General features: G+C 43.8%; 1 protein-coding gene and 1 long non-coding RNA gene across 8 annotated transcripts in view; one reads left to right on the top strand and one right to left on the bottom strand.

Moving 5' to 3' along the window:
- LRCH1 (leucine rich repeats and calponin homology domain containing 1) overlaps window positions 1–828 on the bottom strand; it is a 191,425-nt gene extending 190,597 nt beyond the window's left edge. For all 5 annotated transcript variants that reach the window (XM_045869457.3, XM_064586101.1, XM_064586100.1 and 2 more), the window contains exon 1: window positions 257–828. In XM_045869457.3, coding sequence (XP_045725413.1) covers window positions 257–581 — 325 coding nt within the window. In that variant the 5' untranslated portion in view covers window positions 582–828. The remainder of the gene's footprint in view (window positions 1–256) is intronic.
- Window positions 829–916: 88 nt separating this feature from the next.
- Window positions 917–17,215, top strand: LOC129045596 (uncharacterized). 3 transcript variants are annotated; one of them, XR_010410005.1, is made up of 5 exons: window positions 917–1,013; window positions 7,531–7,897; window positions 9,929–10,015; window positions 10,115–10,180; window positions 15,882–17,215. It is a non-coding gene; the product is annotated as an uncharacterized LOC129045596 (long non-coding RNA). The 3 variants fall into 3 exon arrangements; XR_008505547.2 differs by lacking the exon at window positions 917–1,013 and having other exon boundaries at window positions 1,036–7,897; XR_010410006.1 differs by lacking the exons at window positions 917–1,013; window positions 10,115–10,180 and having other exon boundaries at window positions 1,036–7,897.
- The last annotated feature ends 7,837 nt before the right edge of the window (window positions 17,216–25,052 follow it).

Here is a 25,052-nt window from a genome sequence, read left to right as displayed (position 1 = left end):
GCGGCCGCCGCAGGGTGGGGAGCCGGAGACCCGCGAGCTCGCGGACGCCGCAGCCGGGCGCACCCCAGTTCTCCGGCCAGGCGGGGGCCACCTTGCCCTCCTCGGGCCCGCCTCTCCCGCGCCCACGCGTGTTCCCTACTCTGGAGAGCACCGGCCAGAGGACCCCCAGCGAGGCCAGATCTGACGGGCCGCGGCGAGGGGAAGGCGCGACAGCCAGTCACCCACGCCCACTGGCTGCCCCTCGGCCCTTTCTCACCTGCCTGCACCGTGTCCGAGAGGTCGTGCCCCGGGGCCGCGGTCCTGGGAAATTCCTTCAATTTCCTGGCGCTGAGGTTCAACCCCCCGGAATTGGCCGCTTCCTCCAGCGCGCGCTCCAGCCCCCGGTTCAAGGGCAGGTTGAAGCCCCCGCTGCCGCCGCCGCCGCCGCCGCCGCCGCCGCCTCCCCCGACCCCGCTGCCGGCTCCGGTTCCTCCGTGGTGCTGATGGTGGTGGTGGTGGTGGTGGGGATGGTGATGGGGGTGCAGAGTAGCCACCGAGAGGGCAGGGACGAAAGGCTGGGGTTCGCTTCCCGGCGTCGCCATCTTCTCCCAGGCCCCCCCACCCCGCCCCGCCGCTCCTGCGGGGGGGGTCACAGCTTTCCCCCGGGAGGGGGAGACTGCAGCGCGGGCCGAGTCCCTGCAGTGCCCCACCGGAAGATACTGGAAGAAGGGGAGGAGGGTGTGGCAGGCGCGCGGAATGGGGGGCAGTCGGGGAGGCGGCAGTGGCAGCTCGGTCTCGAAGGTTTCCTGTCCCCGGGAAGCTAAGGACTGCGGCGGCGGCGGCGGCGGCGGCAGGCAGCGCGCATGTGTCTGCTCCCGCCCTTGCTCCCTCCTCTCGGCGGCTCTCCCCTCCTCCGCCGCGCCGCCTGCTCTCTCCACCTCCTACCCAAGCTGTCAGTCCAGCCCTGAGCCTTCCTCCGCCCGGAGCCGGGCGGGTCCCCAGCGGTTTCGCTACGCTCCGCCTGGCAGTCGGGGGTACGTCAGGGGGCCGGACCCCGTTTCCGGGGTGACCTTCGTTTAGACGCCCAACGCCCCTGGGTTTCTTTCTGCTGCCCAGGGTATTTGGGGGGACAAGAGGTTTTAGAGGGTCTGAGAAGACGCCAGCGAGGCAATAGATGGGGTTTGAAATACAGTGAGATCATGAGGAGGTGAGAGGTTATCTCAATTCTGCTCTCTGACCCACAGCTCCCCAAGAGGCAGTTTCTCACCGAGGGGTCAGACCCGTGGCATTTGGGCGCCTACAATGAACCAGTGGTGGTCTGAGTAGTCTACATTAATTATCTCATTAATCCAGGGATCCCATGAGCGGAAAAACTGTTTCCCCAGACTACAGAGGAAGTAAAAAAAAAAACAACTTGTCTAAGGTCACCGGTGCAGTCCGTGGCGGAGGGGATGCGAACTTGTAGCCCTCAGACTGTAGGGCTGCCCTTCTTCCTGTGTAGTCCCTGGCTGGACCCCAGGGCGAAGAGACAAATAGGAGTAGGGCAGAAGGTATTCTGAGCGATGGGGGGAAACTACAAACACAGAAAGGAAGGACTTTCAAAATGAGGGTAGTTTTGATGGTGGACAGAATCCACTGGCACATGAGGGACAGAGGCTGGCTATGGCTGACTGAGCCCCGAAGTTGAGTGGTGCAGAGAGAGGTAAGAAAACCAGTGACCTCAACTAGCCAGTAACAGCACATTTTGAGCCCGCGCACAGGTACCGTCAAAGTGTCCTCGTGCCGCTTCTTCTTGCCCCCAAAGGACATGGGGACTGACGTGTAAGCAAATTCACGTTCTGCCCAGACGTGGCGACAGAACATCTGACAGCATAGGGCAGACCAGCTGAAGACTGATAAAACCCCACTCCCTTCTGAAGTGGTAGCTCCAGCTCTCTTGGGCCTTCATCTCTGCGAGATAACCATCTTGACGGTCGCTATGAGCGACTTGGCTAGGAGAGATGAGGATGCTTGTAGAAAATACTACAACCCTGCTGGTAGGTGAGCCAGTCTTTCAAATGGTAGTGCAGAAAGATGATGGCCTGGGCAACAGGCTGGAACCGGTGACTTCGTGTACTCGGCACTAGAGTACGACATGATCTATGTCACTTGCGTTGAGTGCATGCACAGTCGCCCTTAATTCCTACAGGATTCTAGGATGCGTAAAATATTCTAATCTCGTAGGGGGACACAAGCGCCACCTGCTGGTATCTCCTCCCAAACCTCCTCTCTCACCAAACTCTTAATCCCCTCAACTTCCCAGACTTTTAAAAACCAGACTTGAAAATAATAACAATAATAAATAAAAGCACACTTACATCACTTATAAAAACTAACCTACTTTCCCCTTTCTTCACTGGTCTTCCCCTGAAAGGTGAGTGAGAAACAGAAACAGGAAACATTTTCACTCAGTGTCTTCAGCTAAAACCAGGTGGTAAGTCTGTGTGATCAGTATGCAAGGTATGGTTGAGGACACTTAGATTGCAAATTTAGTTCAGACCACAGATTGTGGTGATGCATCATATAGAGCATCATTTTTTAAAAAAAAAAAAAAAGACCACAAATTCTTTTTTAGAGGAAATGATGGAATAGTTCAGGATTTGCTTTTTAACAAGTGATCAGTCTTTATGTTAGAATGACATAGTCATTATAGTTTGCTTTTCCTTCTACAGACTACAAAGTGTAAACTCTTTGGGGGCGGGACCCATTCATCTTTGTAACTCCCACCCCATATCTAAAAGAGTACTTTGTGTATAAGGAGCGCACAATAAATATTGGTAATTAAGCATTGCACAATAGGCCAAGAGCACAATAAACCTGTCTATTGCACAATAGAAAGCTTGCCATTTGTTGGTATGTCTTTCAAATTATGTCCCTGAATGAAGGATTTTTTTCCTTAAAATGGAGGAGAGTACTTGACCCTTAAAACGGACCTTAATTATTTCTAAATACTTAAGAACTTGACAAACTATTTTCTCTTGCTGTCTTGCTTCTCTATTTTTTCAAAAAGATGGGCATCTCTGTTTTGTCACTCTTTTTACTTCTTGTGAAAACAGTACCATCTTTCCATTCACTCTCCCCACTCCATACTTACAGTTCTTCGACACAGCTGGTCACCTCAGTTAGTCTAGAAGTGGACTTCTGACCAAATGACAGAACGGCCAGAGGATCGGAAGGTCGTGAATATGTTCAAACTCTAGATTCTGACTGTTCCTGATTTGCATCTTTGGTTTCTAGGAGATATCCAGTACATTTGTAATACATTCTACTATTCACCTAAGTCAATTTTATTTGGTTTTCTGGTAGTGTAACCAAGAGTTCTAATTAATACATTCAATTTACCATATTTTAGTCTTTATTCCCCCTTGTTTTCCTATATAACCTCATTTTTGGATGGTCTACAAATAATCTTTTACAAACTATTTGGATAATGTCAGCCGATTTTTTTCATGTTTTGTCTTTATTACCCTCCAATCATCTTACAAAGTTAACAGAATTCAAATGATTGAGAAAATGGAGGAAATAGAAACAGTCTCAGATTAAAATATTGGCTATTAGGAGAAAAGTGATCCGTTTCATCAACAAACAAAAAAATTTAGAACCCATTTTTTTTTTTTAATTCCTCTTGTGCTCAGAAAAGATACCAGACTTTTCCATATTTAAGACCCATTTTATTCTTGCCTGGAAAATAGAGCTGTGGACAAGCTTATGAGAATCAAACTTATTAAGAATGGCAGATAGATTTGAGCAGGGCTAGGGGCGCCTGGGTGGCTCAGTTGGTTGAGCGTCTGCCTTGGGCTTGGGTCATGGTCCCAGAGTCCCGGGATAGAGCCCTGCATGGGGCTCCCTGCTCAGCAGGAGTCTGCTTCTCCCTCTCTCTCTGCTCCTCTCCCACTCATGCTCTCCCTCTCAAAGGAATATATAAAATCTTAAAAAAAAAAAAAAATTTGAGCAGGTCTATTTGGCCTATACCACCTTCTCAGAAAGCCATGAAGAATTCTCTTTTGGTGGGAACTTGAAGCATTTGCTGAAGAGGTAGGCATGGTCACCCAGGTTTGACCTTCACGGTCCTGACTGCCCCTTCCAGCCATAGCTAACTCGATAAGAGGGGCTGACACAAGATCTAGTCAGCCCCAAGCAGGGGAGTTCACCCATCAGACTCTCCTGAAAATTGAAGCAAGCACACCGAGACCAGAGTCAAGTAACAGCAGGTATTTCACCCCAAAGGCAGCCAGAGTCGGGGCTTATTCCCATCTTCTTACCTTGATATTCTCCAACCTCCCTGCTTCAGTTTCCTCTTTCTTAAAAAAGGAGTAAGAATATTCCCTGCATAACACCAACCTTTTTGATTATTCCCTCCACATGCTCTCAGACTTAAGTATTCTCTTTGCACTATATCAGTAAATATTTATAAGTAGATATTTATCTGGAAGTGATCAGAATGTGTTGTATTCATTTGTATTTAAGTACATCAGGGGCAGGGCTCAGGCCTTTTTTCCCCGAGAGCCCAACGTGTGGCAGGAAGACAACACTCTGACCTAGAACTTCTGAGAGATTAATAGCATTTTTTAGAAGATTTATTTATTTGAGAGAGAGAGAGTGAGAGAGCACGTGAGCGAGCCATGAGTGAAAAGGGCAGAGGGAGAGGGAGAAAGAATCTCAAGCAGATGCCATGGTCAGCATGGAGCCCTATGTGGGACTTGATCTCATAATCCTGAGATCACTACCTGAGCTGAAACCAAGAGTAGGACACTTAACTAACTGTGCCACCTGGGCATCCCTAATAGCATTTTGAAAGAACCTGTGAGGGAGAGACAGCTTGGACCACCCAGCGTGTAAAGATGATTGTGACAAAGAGCTTTTTGGCTTGATTAGGTTGATACCTCTTTGACTAAGTTGTAGGGAGAAAATGTCAGAGACCAATAGCTGAGCCTCGGGTTCCTGTCAGAAGTTTCTTAAGAGGTTACTGGGGGAAAAGCCACTGGACAATAAGGACTAAAGGGCACCAGCTAACAGAACTTTAACTTATAAAGAAATGTATTTGGGGGGCGCCTGGATGGCTCAGTCGGTTAAGCATCTGCCTTTGGCTCAGGTCATGATCCTGGGTCCTGGGATCTAACCCCGAGTTGGGTTTCCTATTCAGTGGAGAGTAGGCTTCTCCCTCTCCCTCTGCCACTCCCCCTCCCCCACTCGTGCTCTCACTCTCTCTCTCTCTCACTCTCACTCTATCTCAAATAAATAAATAAAATCTTTTTAAAAATGTATTTTTGAGTAACTGGCTTTTTAAAGATTGAATATAAATATTGAATTATAGATGATATTAGATAACAACTTTACTATGATTGGTCCCCCTAAATATTTCATCTATTTTTTATATTGTGTGTTATTGGTTTACAATATAATGGCATATTACGCTATTGGCTTGTAATACAGTAGTCTCCCCTTATCTGTGGCTCTGTCTTCTGTGGTCTTGATTACCTGTGGTCAACTGTAGTGTAGAAGCAGATGATCCCCCTAGCATATTATCAGAAGGTCAATAACAGCCTACCTACCCCTATGTCACAATGTCTATGACATTCCCCTCACTTCATGTCATCATATAGGCATTTTGTCATCTCATATCCACAGAATATTGTTATAATTGTTTTATTTTTTTATTCTTGCTAATCTCTTACCATGCCCCATTTCTATATTAAACTTTAGCATAGGTATGTATGTATAGGAAAAAAACAGCATATATATGGTTTGATACCATCTGTGATTTCAGGGATTCACTGGGGCTGTTGGAATGTATCCCCTATGATAAGTGGGGAGACTACTGTATAACGAATACATGAAATATTTAGGGGAACCAATTATTTATTTATAAATAAATTGCTTAACTTACGTGGATAAACTGAAGCGACATTATTATCCAGTATGTGTCCTCTGAACCATAGTTCTCTAGGCTGTTAATAGGCATGTGCATAAAGGGTTTTATTGTCAAATAAGTTCAGGTTAATAAAAAAGTTTAGAAGTTATTTCACTCTGGGACTTCTTAGAGTCTTCAGTAGGCCAATGTGCTTTGTGAATATGCATGAAAGAGAAGTGGCTTACCTCCAGCTTTTCTCATATATATTCCAGAAACCCTGGACTAGGGTAATCTCACATTGAGAAACCCTAGGTTGAGGTAATCTCTCTCCTGACATTATCTATAATAAATCACAGTTGAACATATCAAAATTTACCTCCAAGTCAATATTTAAAATGATGCCAAGAGTCACTACTATAGCGTCTCTTCAGCAAATGCCGTTCCAGGCCTGCTATTCATTAGGTGGATTATAAAAGAACAAAAAAGTCTTCCTATTTGGACTTAAGGTACTGTGCATCTAACTACAACAGTAATTTATATGTCCCCCAAAGGCAGTTTTTAAGACTCCTGATGTCATTACAGGGATATTTTCCAAATGCAAGTCTGTCATTACTGCTTAGTCAGATGCAGAACTAGAGCATGCCTCCCAGAGGGGCCGTTCTCCCCAGATTTAGCAGGAAACTCTCTGGCCACAATGGCATTAAGTTTTCTGCACCCAGATGTTATCACTGTTCATGTACCCAGGATTTAAAGTGTAGATGTGGAGAACCTCAAGTTCTTTCTCGAATCATTCCAAGGCATCATTAGAAGAGGGGTCGGGGCCCCTCGGTGGCTCCGTCGGTGAAACATCCAACTCCTGATTTCCGCTCAGGTCATGATCTCATGGGTCATGAGACTGAGCCCCATGTCAGCCTCCATGCTCAGCACAGAGTTGGCTTAGCATTCTCTCTCTCTCCCTCTGCTTCTGCCCTTCCCTCTGCTGGTGCTATCTAAATTAATTAATTAAAAAAAAGAAGGGTCATGTATGGGCTTAGGAATAAAGCCAGGCAATGAAGCAACAGCTCAGAAGCAAAGGTACATGGTCATTTCATTCTTATTTCCTGGCAAATCAGGTCAACAGGTAGCATGAATCAACCATGGTTCAGACGCAAAACAAGTTAGAACTTTCTTCAATTTCTGGTTGGCAGAAACAGCAAAGTCAAAATTAGTGGGGTTGGGGCTGGAGGACTGACCAGGAAGGACTCCTGGAGCCCCTCACAGTAGCCACAGGGCAGGCCCCTGGGAGCCCCAGACAATCTAGTAAGAGCAAGGATCATCTCAGATTCATGTGGGGTGAAGCAAATCGCAAATTGGTGATGGGAAGTGTGTGTGGTAGAGCCCAATTCTTGGAGAAATGTCCAGAAGGTAAACAGAAATGTCCAGACAGGGACCCCAGCATGGTGCTGAGCTGTAGCCCGATCAGGAAGCACTTGTATGGAAGTGGAATCTCTCTGCCAGGATGTATAAGAAACTGCTAATAGTGATTGTTTCTGGGAAAGAAAACTGGGAGAGTGGACTGGGAGAGAGACTTCTCTTTCTCCAGATACATTTTTGTTCTGTTTACGTGTTTTGTTAGTGCCTCTATGACTCTTTTTAAGCAATGAATAATTACATTTTTAAAGTACCGACTGAGGAGATTGAGTTTGGATCACCAGTCACTGGGGAAGAGCCGGCGAGTCCTGAGGATGATGGAAGTGATAAAAGACGCCATAGGATTGATCAGAAGGGACGATGAGGCACAGGGCATGTGGGAGAATGGGCGAATGAGAAGTGCTGGGAAGGAAGAGGGGACAGAGCGTCAGTGTCCACAGAGGTCTGCCCAGCCGCTTCGGAGCCACCGTCAACACTGGGTACTGGTGGTCGGTGGCGGGAAGCACTGTCTCTACCCCACAGTTATATCAAATGCCAGAGACAAGGAGAAGGGGAACATGGAAAGCTGTCTTCAAGAAAGCACCTCCAGGGCAGCTTAGAAATGTCCAGACTACAGAGGTAAGAAGGCAAAAGAAGTACAAACAGCAGATGTAAACTACTTACTCCAAGGATTTGGGAACTGGGGGGAGGAAAAAAATTGAAAGATGACTAAAAAGGCAAATGGAGCATAGAAAACTGATTTAATGTTTAATGTAGGGAAGATCTGAGAAGATTTGAGGGACGAGGACAAAGCCTGAGAGGAAGGTAAGACAGGAGCACCCAGCAGGAGGAAGTGGACGTGAGGGTGGCAGAGACTGCTGGCTGTGGGATAGACAGGAAAGGGGAGGAGACAAAAAGGATGGGGTTTAGGTTGGATGGAAGGACTCAGATGCCTCCTCCGGAGACTGGAGTGAAAAAGTTAGAAGACCTAAGTGAGAACACTAATACGCCAAACTGGCAATTTAGGCCCCTTAGGGATTGGATGCCAAGAGTAAAAAATCTAAATATATATTATCTGCTAAGAGCAGAACTGGAGGTTGGAGGTAGGAAAAGAGATTTATGAACAATATTTCCAAATCAGAAATCATAGAGCAGGCACCCCAGTATAATCAGAAATATGTGGTCTTGTGCTTTCAGCCTTAACTAGCACATTAACCTATCACTGACATCTCGATACTACCCACAAGTGATGGTTTTCCCCTTGGATGTGTCTATTTGCTTCTAATCCTTCTATGGATTGCAAAATCCAACATGTCTTAAAACATATGGCTTGGTGTTTAAGATAGAAAAATGAACTAGCTCCTGGGCGCCTGGGTGGCTCAGTTGGTTGGGCGACTGCCTTTGGCTCAGGTCATGATCCCGGAGTCCTGGGATCGAGTCCCACATTGGGCTCCCTGCTCAGCGGGGAGTCTGCTTCTCCCTCTGACCCTCCCCCCCTCATGCTCTCTCTCTCCCCCTCTCATTTTCTCCCTCTCAAATAAATAAAATCTTTTTTAAAAAAAGAAAAAAGAAAAATGAACTAGCTCCTAATAACAGACCACTTCTCTCCCATAACCTCTCTGTAGACAGAGCCACGCCAGGGAGTTTGTATATAGTCTGTCATGTCCTCAGCGAGGGAGGCCTTAGGAATGCAGTCCAGCTTCCCCATTCTGCAGATTGGGAAACTGAAATAAAGGCATGAAGGTGAATTACTCAATGTTATGTTGCCGGCCAGTGCAGAACGTGGACTAGGACTCAGGTCATTTCCTATCCACTGTGTTCTCCTTGTCCCTCATGAGACGATACCACTGCCATGCTTGGACATGTGCTCTTGTCCTTCCATCAATGTGGTTCATTTGCTTTCTGCCTGAGTATGACTTTATGAAAGGCGAATCATCTAGGGTGCTAGCTCACCGGGCTGATGCTGGGTAAGGGCTTTGGTGGGAGCTGGTCCGAGAGACCTGAGGTGGTCTAGCTACTTGTCTCTGGAACATGACAGGCAGTGTGCCCTCGGTCAGCTGAGGGGCGATGTAAGTACCCAAGAGCCAGGCAAAATTCAAGGTCATAAGTTATCAGACGTCCACTCCATGTAATGACACTTCAGGATACTTTCCTGCCATGATTAGAAAGGCTGGGTTCCCCTGGGCCTATACCAGTGGCTACAAAACATTTTGGACATTGCAGATCCTTTAAGGTTTTGGTTGTTTTTTTTTTTTAAGATTTTATTTATTTATTTGAGAGAGAGAGAAAGAGGGCGAGGGAGCACAAGCAGGGAGAGTGGAAGAGGGAGAGGGAGAAGCAGGCTCCCCGCTGAGCAGGGAGCCCCATGTGGGACTTGATACCAAGACCCTGGGATCATGACCTGAGCTGAAGGCAGATGCTTAACTGACTGAGCCACCCAGGCACCCCCCAGGAAGAGATATACCCTCTTCCTGGAAAAATGAGCATGAAATCCTACATCACCACTTTCTGTACAATTCAAAGGTACTAGAGATACTCTGAACCTTCTAAGGCTGGTCAAGCAACATCTAATCAACTCTGACTCTAAACAAACCTTCCGATTAAAAAGAAATATATCAAGAGAAGTAGTTTGAGCCATAAGACTATCTCAGAAAATATTCTATTTTTTAGGTACAGCAAGTTCTTCTTCTTCTGAACCCCTGATATTTCCTTTGGGCACAGGGGGAAGCATGTGACATTGGAACTGTCTTCCAACACGTAAGTAGATGTGGCGGGTAGTTGAGGTGATGCTGATGACAAAGATTCATCCATGCTGACCATGGACCCCCATCTGTAACATTTTAAATTCCTGTTCAGCCTTCCACAGCCACACACCAGATTTGATCCCTGCCCGGCCTCTCCTAACAGCCTCCCACAGCCCAGGTGAGATAATTCATGTGTGTTCAGGTCTTTTCCAACATTTCTGCCATCTGGCTAATGATGGGGCACCATATGTCTGCGGCAGGATACGGGCATCCGCCTATGGCTTGGGGCACAGCCCTGCCCCCGCGAACAGCATGGCTTCCCAGTGTGAGGCTCACTCCTGAATGACACCAGGCATCTCCTTTGCATGAGTCTGCAACAAGGACACAAATGAGTGGTTCCTCCCACTCTGGGCTGAGTGTGTGGTGAATGACATAAATGTGTTTGAGTTACCTTTAATTTAAGTCGCCCATCACCTGCCTCTTCCTTAGCAACTTAGTGCAGTCTGAGTTGTTTCACGCATAGGCACAGACATTATCTAACTAACCACCCATTTCTCCTGCGGGGTTAAATATCAGGAGGCAAGGGCTTTACTACTGAGTTCAGTGGATATATTAAACAGATTTTCACCCAACACCACCCCCAAGGGGTTGCAGATTACTCAGGTCATTCAGTGAGTGATGACCAGGAGAGATATCTTAACAGAAGCGAGTACTTCCTGTCTTCACACACCGTTAGATGGGAAACTGGGAAGCACGTAGATTACCTTGTGTGGTTAGCAATTCTGTACACAAACCAGGGAGTGGGAATGGGGCCACCTAAAGGTCCAGACCGAGATATGAGAGAGGCACTTATCTTTCAGGTCCTTGCTGCTGATTAGGTTACACTATTCTGCATGGACTGTTTCTAATTATACATGCTTCTTCCCCCAACTGGGACCATTTGGGTCCAGATGGCTGCATTAGGCAGTACCTGTTTCTCTTTATCATGCCTAAAAGTCCAAGGGAGCCTCTAGGCTTAAGGTTTTCTAAAAATGAGGCCAGGCTTTTATTCACTTTTCCCCCTCAAACTTCCTTTTCAACTTAAAAAATAATTTGAATGCAAATGAGAGATAGTAAATGCAGGGCTCTTAATAATGGACTGTTTTCTTAATCATTAACTATTGAATTAAGTAGGCAAAGATGTTTTCAGCATCAATTAGCCAGCCTCGCCTAACTTCAGAAAGCTAAGAGAAAAACCCGAGGGCTTTCATAAATGGAGGAAGGTGGGATGTGTGGCCATTATATGACGTAGACCAGTTAGTGAGAACAACAGTGAAAATTTCGTATTACCTTAAAATTTATTTTTGCAAGTTGTAATTTAAGTGCAAATTTGCTACCATTGACCTTGCCCTTGATTTTTCCTTCAAATTCGTAAAACAATAAGCTTTTATAAATTGCATGATTTCATAAGATGAGAGAAGTTCAGGAAAATAATGCGTACTATAGTTATTTCTTAACTATTGTGCTAATTGGAGTTCTTGAAGGGCAAGGTCATTGAACTGCTGTGTGTCATGGAAAGAGAACTGAACTGGAAATGAGGGTGCAGTCCTATTTCAAGCAAGGTCACCAGTCAGCTGGGGCCAAGTCATTTAATTTCTCTGGAACTCAGTTTCTACTTGTGTTTAAATAAAGCATTTGGAGGGTTTATGTCGAAGATCTTTTTTCCCTGATATTTCGTGACTCTCAAAATTACAGTTTGAGCAATAATTTCAACTTTCTGTTCCACCAAAAGTACTTTGACATTACTTCACACCCAGAGAAAGACATATCTCCTAAGTATCCCCTGCCTCATCAGAGGAGAATAAAACTATAAATGGCTAATGAAGAGCCTGAGGCTGGCAGAAGAAACTAGTATCCTGAGAAATCCACAGAACACATAATAATCTGTCATACAATTAGGCGTGTGAAGTACTGCCCAAATTCAATTCTAAAATTCTCAATTAAGCTCCAATTTTATATTCCCCTTCTCGTAACACCTTGTTTCTAAAGTATCAATAAGCAGAGAATCTTAATTTTGCAGAAAAAGAAAAACGTTTCAGGGGTGAAATGAGACATGATGTAGTAGTAGACTGGAGAAAGAATTAAGAGAAAGACCCTCTCAACCATCCATCTCAAAAGGTGAGATATAGGGCAAGTCCAGAGTGATCAGCGCTTTGTATGCTGATGTTGTAGATCCCTGAGTTATAAAGCAGAAACCATGGCAAGGAAATAATACCGGCATTGCTTTTGATTCTACTGATGCATATATACAAAATACATTCTGTTAAAAGATAATCCTGGGACACCTGGGTGGCTTAGTCAGTCAAGAGTCTGACTCTTGATTTCGGCTCATGTTGTGATCTCAGGGTCCTGAGATTGAGCCTCATGTTGGGCTCATACGAAGCTGGAGCCTGCCTAAGATTCTCTCTCTCTCTCTCTCCCTCTCCTGGCGTCCCCCCTCAAAAAAAAAAAAAAAAAGATAATCTTTAAGGACAAAATCATGATTGTCATGCCAATATAAAATAAACACATGTCAAGGAATTAACTCCTTCATTAATCATTAAACCCGTAAGATATTTCAGCTGGTTCAAAGGAAAATTCAGGTGAATACACACACATACAGGCAGAGAGGGAATGCTGAAATGAATTTACGAGTAGACACAAAGAGCAGTCTATCCACAGGGCAATTATCAATTGCACTCCACGAAAGGCAAGTAATTTGCAACTCTATGGACAAGAATCATTTGCATTATTATTAGCTTTGTGTAATTTGCAGAGCTATACGATAGCTCTGAGGCAGTGAAAGGGAAGATAACTAAGAAGGGCACACTAGACAGGACACTTGGGGATCCTTTCTCTTCACCTTTTTTTTCCCCCTTCAAAGTCTTTCACAATTTTCCCTGACAATTTGCATTGAGGGAATGTAATATGGTAGAGTGTAATGAACCCCGGATATGGCGATAGGTGGCCCTGAGTTTGAATTCCTTTGTTATCTTGAACAATGTATTTGACTTCTGAGTCTCAGTTTCCTTTTCAGTAAAATAGGAATGATGCTAGCCACCTTTGAAGATTGTTATGCAGGTTAAATAAGATAAACATGTAAAGAAACTATTGCAGCTCACCGAATAAGTAGCAGCCTTTCTTTGGCAGTACCAACTACAGAAAAATCCATCAGTTTGTTAGAACATACTGATGGACTTTACTTTTGAAGTAATCTGTCTGTCTGTGACCCAGGTACAGTTAATACAGGTAAAAGTGCTTTGTAAATATAAAAGTCTACATAAAAATTAGTTATTTCTTTTTTTAAGTCTTTTGAGTATAGCTGACACACAATGTTACATTAGTTTCAGGTATACAACACAGTGATTCAAAAATGCATTTTTTCTTATTCATGGCTGGTGTGAATGCAAAATGGTACGGCCACTTTGGAAGGCAGTTTGGCAGTTTTATAAAGCTAAACATACTCTTACCATATGATACAGTAATCGTACTACTTAGTATTTACAGAAATGAGTTGAAAATTTATGTCCACACAAAAACCTGCACATGAATGTTTACAGCTGCTTTGTTCAAAATTCCCAAAACTTGGAGTTAACCAAGATGTCCTTCAGAAGATGAATAGCTAAACAAACAGTGGTATATCCAGACAATGGAATATTATTCAGTGATAACAAGAAATAAGCTATCAAGCTACAGAAAGACATGAAGAAAACTTAAGTGCATATTGTTAAGCAAAAGAAGCCAGTCTGAAAAGGCTGTAGACAGTATAATTACAGCTATACGACATTCTGGAAAAGGTGAAACTATGGAGACAGTAAAAAGATCGGTGGTTGCCAGGGGGGAGGAGGGCCAGGTGACAAAGAGGAGCACAGAGGATTTTCAGGGCAGTGAAACTGTTCTGTGTGATACTGTAATGTTGGACACATGCCATTATCCATTTGTCAAAAGCCATAGAACCCACAACACAAAGAGTGAACACTAATGCAAACGATGACCTTTAGTTAATAATAATAATAATAATAATATAGCAATATCAACTTATGAAATATAACAAATGTACGCACTAATGCAAGATGTTAATAACAGGGGAAACAGGTGTGCAGGTGAGGGGGGATATGGGAACTCCCCCGCTCTCTACTCAGTTTTTCTGTAGACCTAAAACTGCTCCCCCCAAAATCCTTGTTATTTCCTTGTACCGGCTGTGTAACCTTGGGCAAGATCTTTAAATTTTGTAAGCTTGCATTTCCTTCTCTGTAAAATGAAGGTAAATTCAGGAACTTCCTTGCAGGGTTGTGTTGGGAATAGGAGGTCTAGCACAGGGCCTGGCAGCTTCGAATGATATTCAGCAGATGGACCCACCTGTATGGACCTGTTGTTCAAATACGCAACACTTCCATACAGGCTGCCCTGGACATATTCCCCACCTCCTCCCCACCAAAAAACACCCACATCACCTGCCAGGCTCCTCCCCCTAAATTCGTCATACTTCCCTATGACCCAGCAACTAAAGGGTTAGTGCCCAGGGTGGCAACCGGCCTCAGGTATCCTACTACAGGTGTGAGACCGGTGATAGTTCTGACTGGTCAGGGCCCACACCGTACTGTCTATGAGATGCTTTATACCATTCCAGGTACCTAAGGAGTAGGAAACTCCGAAGGACTGTTAGCTACTGTTAGTAACATAACTATTTCTATAATTTAAATTTTTATGCTTTGAGCCCAGTCTTGTTATCAAAAATGTCAATGCCTATGGCTATGAAAGGAATGTGTGTACCTTAAAGCAATTTTTTTTTTAACTATGGAAAAACACTATATAAGAGTGGAAGTTTTTGTGCTAGCTTGTACCCTGGGCTCAAAATGCATGCTGCAAAAATTTAACTGCAGGATGATGAAAAGCAAGGCATTCGGCTGATATAATCATATTCCATAATTGCTTTAGCCTTAGAGTAGCATTCAAAAGTTACCGTGCAATTACTGGAAATGAAAATCCCATTGATCAATTGATGTACGTGAAGAGCACCATACCTAATTTGGATGCCTGTTCTCAGGTAGGACCTTGATGCTGCCCTCACCAAAAATGGTAAGAGACCGATCAGAGCTTGGGACTTCCAAGAAAAACATGCAAAGGGAGAGGTGAGCCATTATCGGAGGAATTTTAGTATCTGAACTAGATTATCCTCTCTAAGAGGTGTGGACTATGCTTTTTCCCTAAGAACGGCTTATTGAGCCCATGGTTTTGAGTCTGTGCAACTGCCTACACTCTCCTTTCCGCCTTGTCTGTGCTGACGTCGGAGGGAGGAAGAGGAAGTGAGACCGTCGGCTGACCAATGGGGCATTACTATATTGCCAGCAGTATAGTCCTCAAAGTGCTCTCTTCTCTCCTAAATTCCCAAACAGTAGTGAGAGGACACTCTTTTTGGTTCGGCTAGAAAATAATCCACCAAGTAGGTCAAATCCAGTTGAATCAACTCTTGGTCCTAGGAGAGCAGCTCCAGCACGAGGAGGAGGAGGAGGAGGAGGAGGAACCCAGCTGAGAATCCTCACAGGGTATCTCACCCAGAAAGGCTGGTTTAAGGCCCCAGGTTCCTTATGGGTCCCAGACAGCCACCGCCAACGACAGTGATTATCGCAACTTCACACCTGCGTATCATTTGTGTGACTCTGTCAGACAAGGTGGTTTAGCTTCCTTCCCCCCCAGCTCTCCAGCCTGCTTCCAGAAACCCATCGAGGAACAGAGCAGAACAAAGGCCTTTTTAGGAACACCATCTATCTTTTTCCAGGACTCATGATGGTTTCAGAGCTGGGGTGGGAGGGGTATAGGTAGTAAGTTTTTTTTGTTTTTTTGTTTTTTTTTCCTACTAGGTCTGCCTATGGGGAAAGATGCACAGAGATGCAGACTCAGAAACAGAAGGCCATCCCACAGCGGCATTCTTCCCACGGCCCTGCCCTGGCTTCGGGTCCAGCTCTCATCCACCCTCCCCGTTTGCCTGGGACTGCACTGTATCCTCTCCTTCATGCTCTCCTGGCCTTCGCTCAGGCCATCGTCGGGGTATTTTGTTCTCCCAGTTTCAAAGCTGGTATGGACACACGCTCCTGAGGAGGACGACTGCCTTCCAGGAGAGTAGGGAAAAACCCTATTACATTCTGACCCATTGTTTGTTTATCTGAATTGTTTTGTTTTGTTTTTCTCAACTGCCAGCATTGTCTGTCCTTTTCTTATATGCCGGTTTAATAGGCTTCTGTTGAAAAGGATTTTGTTCTAATATGATCCCAAACAATGGAATAGAGAGTCAACAAACGCATTGTGTACGATCTATTCACAGTTCTCTTTGGAAGAACCCATGCCAGTTTGGTGTGTGTGTGTTCATGTGACTTAGCAAAGGAGACCAAAGCCAAGAGCTCCTAAGGCAGGTTTTTCAGTTACCTGACTTATGTTAATGGTAAATGGCAGCCCAAGGTGGGGGGCATCTCACTACAGCCACAGGACTGACCAGCCTTAGGCTACTTAACCCATTAGGGTGCTAAGCTTTGCTCCACTGTCACCAAGTTTAAAATATATTTAAATATCTGATAGTCACTCTCAATTACTCTTCCTTTTCTAAATTTTCTTTGATATCTTTATCTACTGATTCTATCAAATACACTTGAAAATAATTTTGCTCCCTCTCTCTCCGGGGTATTTGCTGATTGTAAAGGGGAAAAACTCCCCACACCTTTAAAATAGAAAGATTTGGTGGTCACCATTTATCCATCCGCTAAATTATACGCTAGCCTGAATTGTATGCCTCCACACGTGATGCAATTTGGAACACATCACATGACCTAGGGAAGTGCTCTTGTTAAAAATGTTTATTCTGGGGATGCTTGGGTGGCTCAGTCTGTTAAGGGGACGACTCTTGATTTAGGCTAGAGAGAGAGACTAGAGAGCTATAATAACCAAATGTAACTGGTGACCGGCCATTTGATTCTGATTTGAAGGGAATAAAGCAGCAATAAGTGACATATTCTCAGGACAATGAAGAAATTTAAAAATGAAACAGACACTAGGAAATCATCGTTAATTTTCTCAGTCATGCTCACGTTATTGTGACTATATTGGAAAATATATTTTGAGGACATGGATATCAAAGTATTTAGGGTGAAGCGTGATGACATCTGCAAGTTGGTTTCATATGATTCAGCAACAATAAAAAACACAGTATAAATAATTGTGTATATATATGGTATGTGTATATATAGTGTGTGCATATATGTTTATATACAGGTATAATCATACATATAAACATGCATGAATAGATAAATATAACAAGTATCAAATCTAAATGGTGGATATATTGGTGTTCTTTCTACTATTTTTTCCAACTTTTATGTTTGTTTAAAAAGTTTTCATAAGAAAAAATTGAGGAGGGGACATAAAATCATTGAGATTTTGATTTGAATTGCAACATACTGAAAACAGTATGTTAATTTGGGAATAATTAACATGTTTATAAAATTTAGTATTCCTTTTCAGGAACATTCTACTTCTCCATTTATTCAGGTCTTCTTTCACATCTCTCGATAAATTACTTTTAGCTTTTTTTTTTTATGGAGGTTGTTGTATTCATAAGCTTGATAGTAATGACAAATGAAAGTCGTTTACTTTGTAGACATGAACTGTGGCTTTTGTTCAGTCGTTTACAGTTGCATCTCAGAAACTGAAGCTAAAGGGAAATTCCGAAGTCTATCTTGTGACTAACATGCTGCATTTATGGTGTCCATCAAAACTACCTTACATGTTTGATGGGATGCGGAAAAGAATGGAAGAGAATCAGGTTCCCAAATGCCACATGGCTTTGGTCTTCCAAGCACATATTTTCTTGGGAACTTGGTATCATGTTGTTACAGTAACCCACTTAACCCCCTGCCAGTTCTCTCAACTGTCTTGGGGTAGATCTGGGGTTTGACGGGAGGTGATCGAACCTATTACCTAGTCTCTCCTCCAGCTTTGGAACAAATTTTAAAAAGACTCAAGAAGCCAGGCTTAGAAGTGATACAATAGCAGCTGTATTTGAGTACAGCTGGTGGCGTAAAGAATGTGACTTGACCCAAAGGCTGACCTTGAGCTTCCTATTCTCCCTGACAAATTCAGCAGTCACAAGTCGAAAAGCAGAGGACTCAGGGCTTTCCTTGCAGGGTGGGAAAGCCCTCTGTTGAGCTGACTGAGGGAAAGGAGGAGGTGGGGAGGGGACTTTCTCTGCGTGCTGGCAGATAAAGGAGGCTGAGCCATTATCCCACCATTCCTATGGGTCTCTCACTGTGGTGAGGAGCCAGTGAGAGGAAAAGCTACCCCCAGTTCTCCAAGAGAGCTGAGAGGCCGGGGGTGAATTCCTCAGAATCTGGAGAAGCCAGGAGTTACCACTCTACAGTCAAGATGGAGAGCACTGGACAAAAATGAAAAGACATCCCCCTCCAGTTTGAATTAGGTTTCACTCACATGCCTTCCTTCGTGGCTGACTGGTCCCCTGGCAGAGGAACTGTGGACCTCCATGAGAAGAAGTGCCTAAAGCAGGGGAAATATTTGGATGAGTCATGGATGAAGACTTAGCGTGGAACAGTAATAAAATCAAGCCATTTTTTAATGTACCTGGCACCATTAGAAGGTTAATTATCTCCATTGTAGTCTCTGTATTAAAGGCTGCCTGTAAAGATAACACAGAAATAGAAGGATTCAGAAAAGCCTGGAAGCTCAGGTTTTCCTCAATCTCACTGAAAGGCTATCTGGCTGTTTCAGCTAAAATGTAATTAGATAGGTAATCATTGTGATGAAAGCCAGGCATGTAAAATGAATATCAAATGGACAGGATCATGAACTTAAAATAGCATGAGGAAGCCAAATAGATTTTTATCCTGAAAAATTATCTACCCCCACCTTCTCCCCTGCCCCCATTTTTATTTCAGGAAGAGGAGAGATGAGTATGGGGGAATAACACTTATAATAGAGGGGAAGGTTTTACCCAGCAGATTCGATTTAGCCTAAGGAACAACACAACTATGAAAACATAGTTTTAAGCTCTTAAAACCCCTAACAAAATCTTGGATGAAATGAATCAACAAATGATTCATGAAAGAGCCCCATTTTTTCCGATTGTATATAGAGAAAAAGTAACATTGGAATTAAGGCAATAACCACATGTGCAAACCAAGCACAATACCCTGACACAGTCCTTGGTAAAAAGCTCTTTTGCTTAGGTGGTGGTTGATATTGCTGCATGCAGGTCACTTACTGAAGGATATGCTTCATTTATTTAAAAAATCCCTCCTACTGGCCCACGATGGCCAGAAGCAGCTTTCGGTAATCTCCACTTGTGTCACTTGCGATCATTGTGCCCAGGGTCTTCTGATACATCTGACTGAACATCTGTTTTATTTGTACAAGATCAATCTCACTTCGAGTGACCACAATCCTGACCAGGGTGGATCTCAACATTCACCAAAGAAAAAAGATTTAAGCACATTCATAACAGTTCATGAGTGTAATTTAATAGTACAAGTATTGTGATGGTTAAATTTTATGTGTCAACTTGGCTAGGCCACAAGGTGCCTGGACATTTGGCTAAACATTATTCTGAGTATGTCTGTGCAGGTGTTTCTAGAGGAGATGAATATTTGAATTGGGAGACTGAGTAAAGCTGATGGTTCTCTGCGATGTGGGTGGGTCTCACCTAATCAGTTGAAGGCCTGAAGAAGACAAAAACGTTGACTCTCTTGTAAGGACGAGAATATTCCTCCTGCCTGGTGGTCCTGAACAGGGACATGGGTTTTCCCAGCCTTCAGACCTTCAGACTTGGACTAGAACTGTATTATCAGCTCTGCTGTATCTCCACCTTGCCAACTACAAATCTTGGGACTTGCCAGCCTCCATAATCCCATGAGTCAATTCCTTACAATAAATCTCTTTCTGTCTCTCTCTCTCTCCTCCCCCTCTCTCTCCATCTAGCTATCCAGCTATCTTCTAGCTATGCTATTGGTTCTGTTTCTCTGGAGAACCTGACTAATACAGGTTTATATTGATATCTGTGTCCAGAACTCTATAGGCAAGTGACAGAAAACCATACCTACATTGCCTTCCATAAGTGGCCATTCTGTAGGTACATGGCTTGGTTTTAATCCTGGCTTTATACACTGGTTCAAATAATATCAGGATCAATTTTCCTGATCTCTCCATTTCTCAACTTTGCTTTCTCTGAGTAGACTCTACTCTCACACAGACTTTTCCCTATTAGTCACAAGATGGCTCTTCTAAATTCTTATCTGAGGTGGAAGTGGGATGGGAAGTAAGTTGCCTGTCATCTGGAGCAAAAGCTTCAAAGGTTTTGTTTTGTCTCAGTAGTTCTGGTTGGCCCACACGCACGTCTGTATGTGGCCAACCAAATTTAATACTGTTGGGGGACACCTGGCCCTGAGAGCATCTGTTATGTCCCTGCTGGGTGTGCCCAACCTGAGCAGCTCTGGAGCTAGTCACGTGGGCAACCGAGTAGGTCAAGGACCTATAGTCTGACTATCGTTTGCTTGGGGGGAGTAAGGAGGAAAGACTGACTTGTTGGCAACAGTGTTCTCTGCTGGCTCAGAATGTACTGGGCTCTGGGCTCTGAGTTTCTCTGCTGTAACACAACCCACTATTTGTGCCAATGTCATCTCTCCTTCTTTGCCACCCTGTGGAATTAGAGCTTGGAGACCAAAACAAATATGCTGACACTTCAGCTACTATTTTTGCTCTGAGTAGTAGATGTTGTGTGTGTGTGTGTGTGTGTGTGTGTGTCTGTCTGTCTGTCAAAGAGTCTTATGTTCTCTGTAAGCATCCATGAAATAGTAGCAAGCTAATTTGCTTTCTTGCAAGTAGGATAAAATCTCAGAGCCTTTATGGTTCTTGACAGATGTGCTAATTGACTTATAAACCTCGAAAGCCCTGCTCCAGTGCATCTCCACCTGGGACACATTGACTGAGATGAGAAGGAGGAGGTCTCCCAGAGGAAGAATGGGCACAGATAGGAGAAGATGGGCAAAAAAGATGGCAGGCAGGGCAAAAATGGCCAACTGTGCCAACTTGCCCACGTGTGCCCTGCCTCCATGCTTCCACCTCTATCTAAGATGTGGTATGTCTTAACCCATTTCAACACTTGGGCAATTCCACATTCAGACCTCTTCCCTGGACCCAGGACTCCATGAAGACTTAACAGAATTCCACAGGACTCAGACAAAGGGCCAAGGATCCCGTGGCTGCTGGTCTCTCGGAGAAGGCCGCCTATGAGAAAGGAGGGACAGAACTTAATTGCTTTCTGTCATTTTAAGGAGGAACTTTTTAAAATATAATTTCAAACACAGACAATAATAACAGAAATGAAGCTAGAAGGAAAAAAATTCACCCAACTCTGCCTCCTCCCAAAAAACCAAATTATGTGGGCACCTGGGTGGCTCAGTTGGTTGAGCGACTGCCTTCGGCTCAGGTCATGATCCAGGAGTCCTGGGATCGAGTCCCGCATCGGGCTCCCTGCTCAGCAGGGGGTCTGCTTCTCCCTCTGACCCTCTTCCCTCGTGCTCTCTGTCTCTCATTATCTCTCTCTCAAATAAATAAATAAAAGCTTTAAAAAAAACCCAAATTATGTTTATTTGACCCCCTTTCTAGTTCTTTTTCATATGCATACATATTGTTTATAAAATCATAGTAGAAAAACATAACACTGATATTCTTCAGTCAGTGTGCCAGTCATTTCCCCATTTTGTTACTGTTTTCATCTCGATTACTGCAAACCATTTAATGCCAAAATACGAGTAGTTACATACAGCGGATATACCATTCCCTTTTAAATGAGTATTTCAATTATTTTCCATTTTCTTCCTAAAATAACACAAGTAAATAATATTCATGTAAGTGTGCTTTCCGCACTTGGTTTTACTTGGTTCTCCCAGCAGCTCAGCTTGGTGATTTATTCCCTGTTTACAGCTGAGGAAAGAGGGGCTCGAAGGCACTAAGTGGCCTGTTCTTAAATCTAGTGTCTGGTGACACAGGGTGATAGCTTGAGCCCAACATGGACAGCACTTCTAGATTCCATTTGCTCTGCATACGTTGGTGCTGACAGATTTTTACCTTTAGAACCTAACTGCCCAAAGACTTCCACCAACAACAGAAGTAGAGGTGTTGATAGAGAGAGCTCTTCGGCTTTCTGGGTAAAGGACCTTCACAGCTCCCTGGTAATTTGAAAATTCTGGAGAACGCTTTTGTGGCCCCTAAATATCTCAACCATTGGGGCCTGTAATGCATCTATTAGAAAAGCATTTCTCTGAGTTTGGGTGACCTTTTGGTCTTTTAAGAGGTCCTTATGAAAATCTCCCAAACATTGAGAGGGATGACTGTATAAACAAGGGTTCGTTGGGCGCCTGGGTGGCTCAGTCGTTAAGCGTCTGCCTTCGGCTCAGGTCATGATCCCAGGGTCCTGGGATCGAGTCCCACATCGGGCTCCTTGCTCGGCAGGAAGCCTGCTTCTCCCTCTCCCATTCCCCCTGCTTGTGTTCCTGCTCTCGCTGTCTCTCTCTCTCTCTGTGTCAAATAAATAAATAAATAAAATCTTTAAAAAATAAATAAATAAACAAGGGTTCGCTAACCCCAGTAAGAGATTGTTTTTCAACCCTGATGTTAGCAGACTGTCATAGACATCTGTTGTTTTCTTAGCTCTGCACCCTACCCCCACTCTCATTTAACTGAATTGCAACTTCCTCCCAGTGACACGGGAGCAATCATGTTAGAATAATGTGATCATTGGTGGCAATCATTCCAGTGTCAGAATTGAGTAAATCGGGTCGTTCCCTGCGATTTTGGAATTGCAGAGAGGAAGAGTTCTCTCTCTCTCTCTCTTTAAAGGCTAATTTCACAATCTACACAGAAGGCAAAAGCAGAAACTCTGCCCAAAGACTTGTGAAGACAGGAATTGAGCCCCATTCTAAGAAACCTGTAGAGGCACAAATTGAGAACATTTTGCATTCTGTGGAGGTGTTAAATGTTAGCAATCGCTCACACGTCCTCATAGCTTGTGTAGATGCAGTTCATCACTTATTTAGTAAACACCGACTGAGAACCTGCTGTACACGGCCCTAGAGACACAGAGATGCAATCAGTCCTGTCCTCAAGAAGTTCTCAGGCTGGTGAGAGAGCCAGAAAAGCAAATAAATTATTTCAAAACATGTGTTCAGCATTCTACATTAGGTTCTGTAACCAAGGAAGGAATCTAACCATGGTCATGGAAGAAGGGGAAACCAGCAGGGGGTCAGGTGACCTTCAGGGAGGGGTTGCCTTTTGAGTGGTAGTCCTTGCTCCACGAGTGGGAATTGTCCCATGGAAAGATATTGAGCATATAGTGTATGAGTTTGGGCAAGTACGATGCTGTGTGTGAGGAGAATAGGGTGTGCATATGTAGGGAGTGTTTGGTGGAAAGGCTTGCAATCTGTGAGGTTGCACCTCAGGGTTCATGGTGGGAAAATTAGCACAGGGCACATAAAGACAAGGAAGGGCCAACCTGGGATGGACCTTGTGCTCTGGGCGAGTAGATTCCATCCTGTTTGGGAGGGTGATCATTTTGAAAGCAGGTGAAGAATGAGGGGTTAAGCCCATAAGCTCTGGAACCCCAGCTCTGATGCCCAATAGCCATGTGACCTTGACCAAAGTGATGATCCTCTATAAGCTGCTACTTCTTATGTACAAACTTAATGGCATATATCAAAAAGGCTTCTGGAGAGGTGTGCCTGGCTGGCTCAGTCAGAAGAGCATGTGACTCTTAATTGCAGGGTCGTGAGTTCAAGTCCCATGTTGGGTGTAGAGATTACTAAAAATAAATGAATAAATAAAAACTGTAAAAAAAAGACAGCTTCTTGAGAGAATTAAATGCATCATGTCTTTAAAGCACTTAGCACAGTCTGACAAATGTAATGATAGCTTAATACAAAGTGGATACTATTAGGAATTTGAGTAGCAGTAGATTGAAAGCTCCAGCAGGAAGTAAAGAAGCTCAGATTGTATCTAGAATCTCCCAAGGAGGAAAAAACTATCATCTCTCTTGGAGAGAAAGCTTGAAGATCTTGCTCACTGAGACTACTTCAAGTACTCATTACTAATGATCTGGGAAATGTGTTTCCAAGTAGCTGGGTAAGAGAAAACAATTAGGAAAAACAGTGAAATAATTTTATTGATTAGTCTATGTAAAGTACAGGATATAAAACGAATCACATTTGAAAGTTGCTAAGACAATAAATCTTAAAGATTCTCATTGTAAGAAAAAAATTTTCATAATTATGTATAGTGATGGATGTTAACTCGACTTGTGGTGATCATTTTGTAATATATACAAATGAGATCATGACATTGTACACCTGAAACTAATACAATGTTACATGTCAATTACACCTCAATGAAAAATAAAATAAAATAAAACCAAAGGCATGGTAAAGAAGGTTAAAATATGTCTTGTTTACACTGGTTTGAGCTTCATTACATTGGGGACATAGGGGAAAACCAAGATTTTCTTTTTTCTCTGGTAACTCAACAGAAGAACATGTTGGCCTTTGATGCAGATGTGTTTAGCTGATTAAAGAGTTTGCAAAATGTGGGGGAACCTTTTCCTCTTTGTTAGATTGGCAAGCAACATGGAAAGAAGATTTGTGCACTGGAAAATATTGTGGGGAACTTTTGTTGTGGAATACCTTTTGGAGGCTGAAATATTAAAATCTCATCACTACTAAGCATAATGTCTTCGGGATGCCAAAACATCTAGCACGGGTTGATTGATTAGACGGCAATGAAATATTTGGCCAATGAATCAAAGTTTTGTTCTACATGATGCCAAACATCTGGATATTTGGAAGCAGCTGTTTGGCATCCTATGGACCAAACAGAAGCATCATTATACTCCTGCACAATGGGGAAGGCCCTAGATTGCCTTCTGTCTGATCTGCTCCTGTTCCTAAGATCCAGTCCCAGGAACAATGTTGACCAAGGAGGGCCAG

The sequence above is a fragment of the Mirounga angustirostris genome, unplaced genomic scaffold, assembly GCF_029215605.1.
Source record: "Mirounga angustirostris isolate CCGP_5_RB_7025 unplaced genomic scaffold, mMirAng1.0.hap1 SCAF_3, whole genome shotgun sequence".
Lineage (NCBI taxonomy): Eukaryota > Metazoa > Chordata > Mammalia > Carnivora > Phocidae > Mirounga > Mirounga angustirostris.
This window is presented reverse-complemented; position numbering and strand designations above follow the sequence as displayed.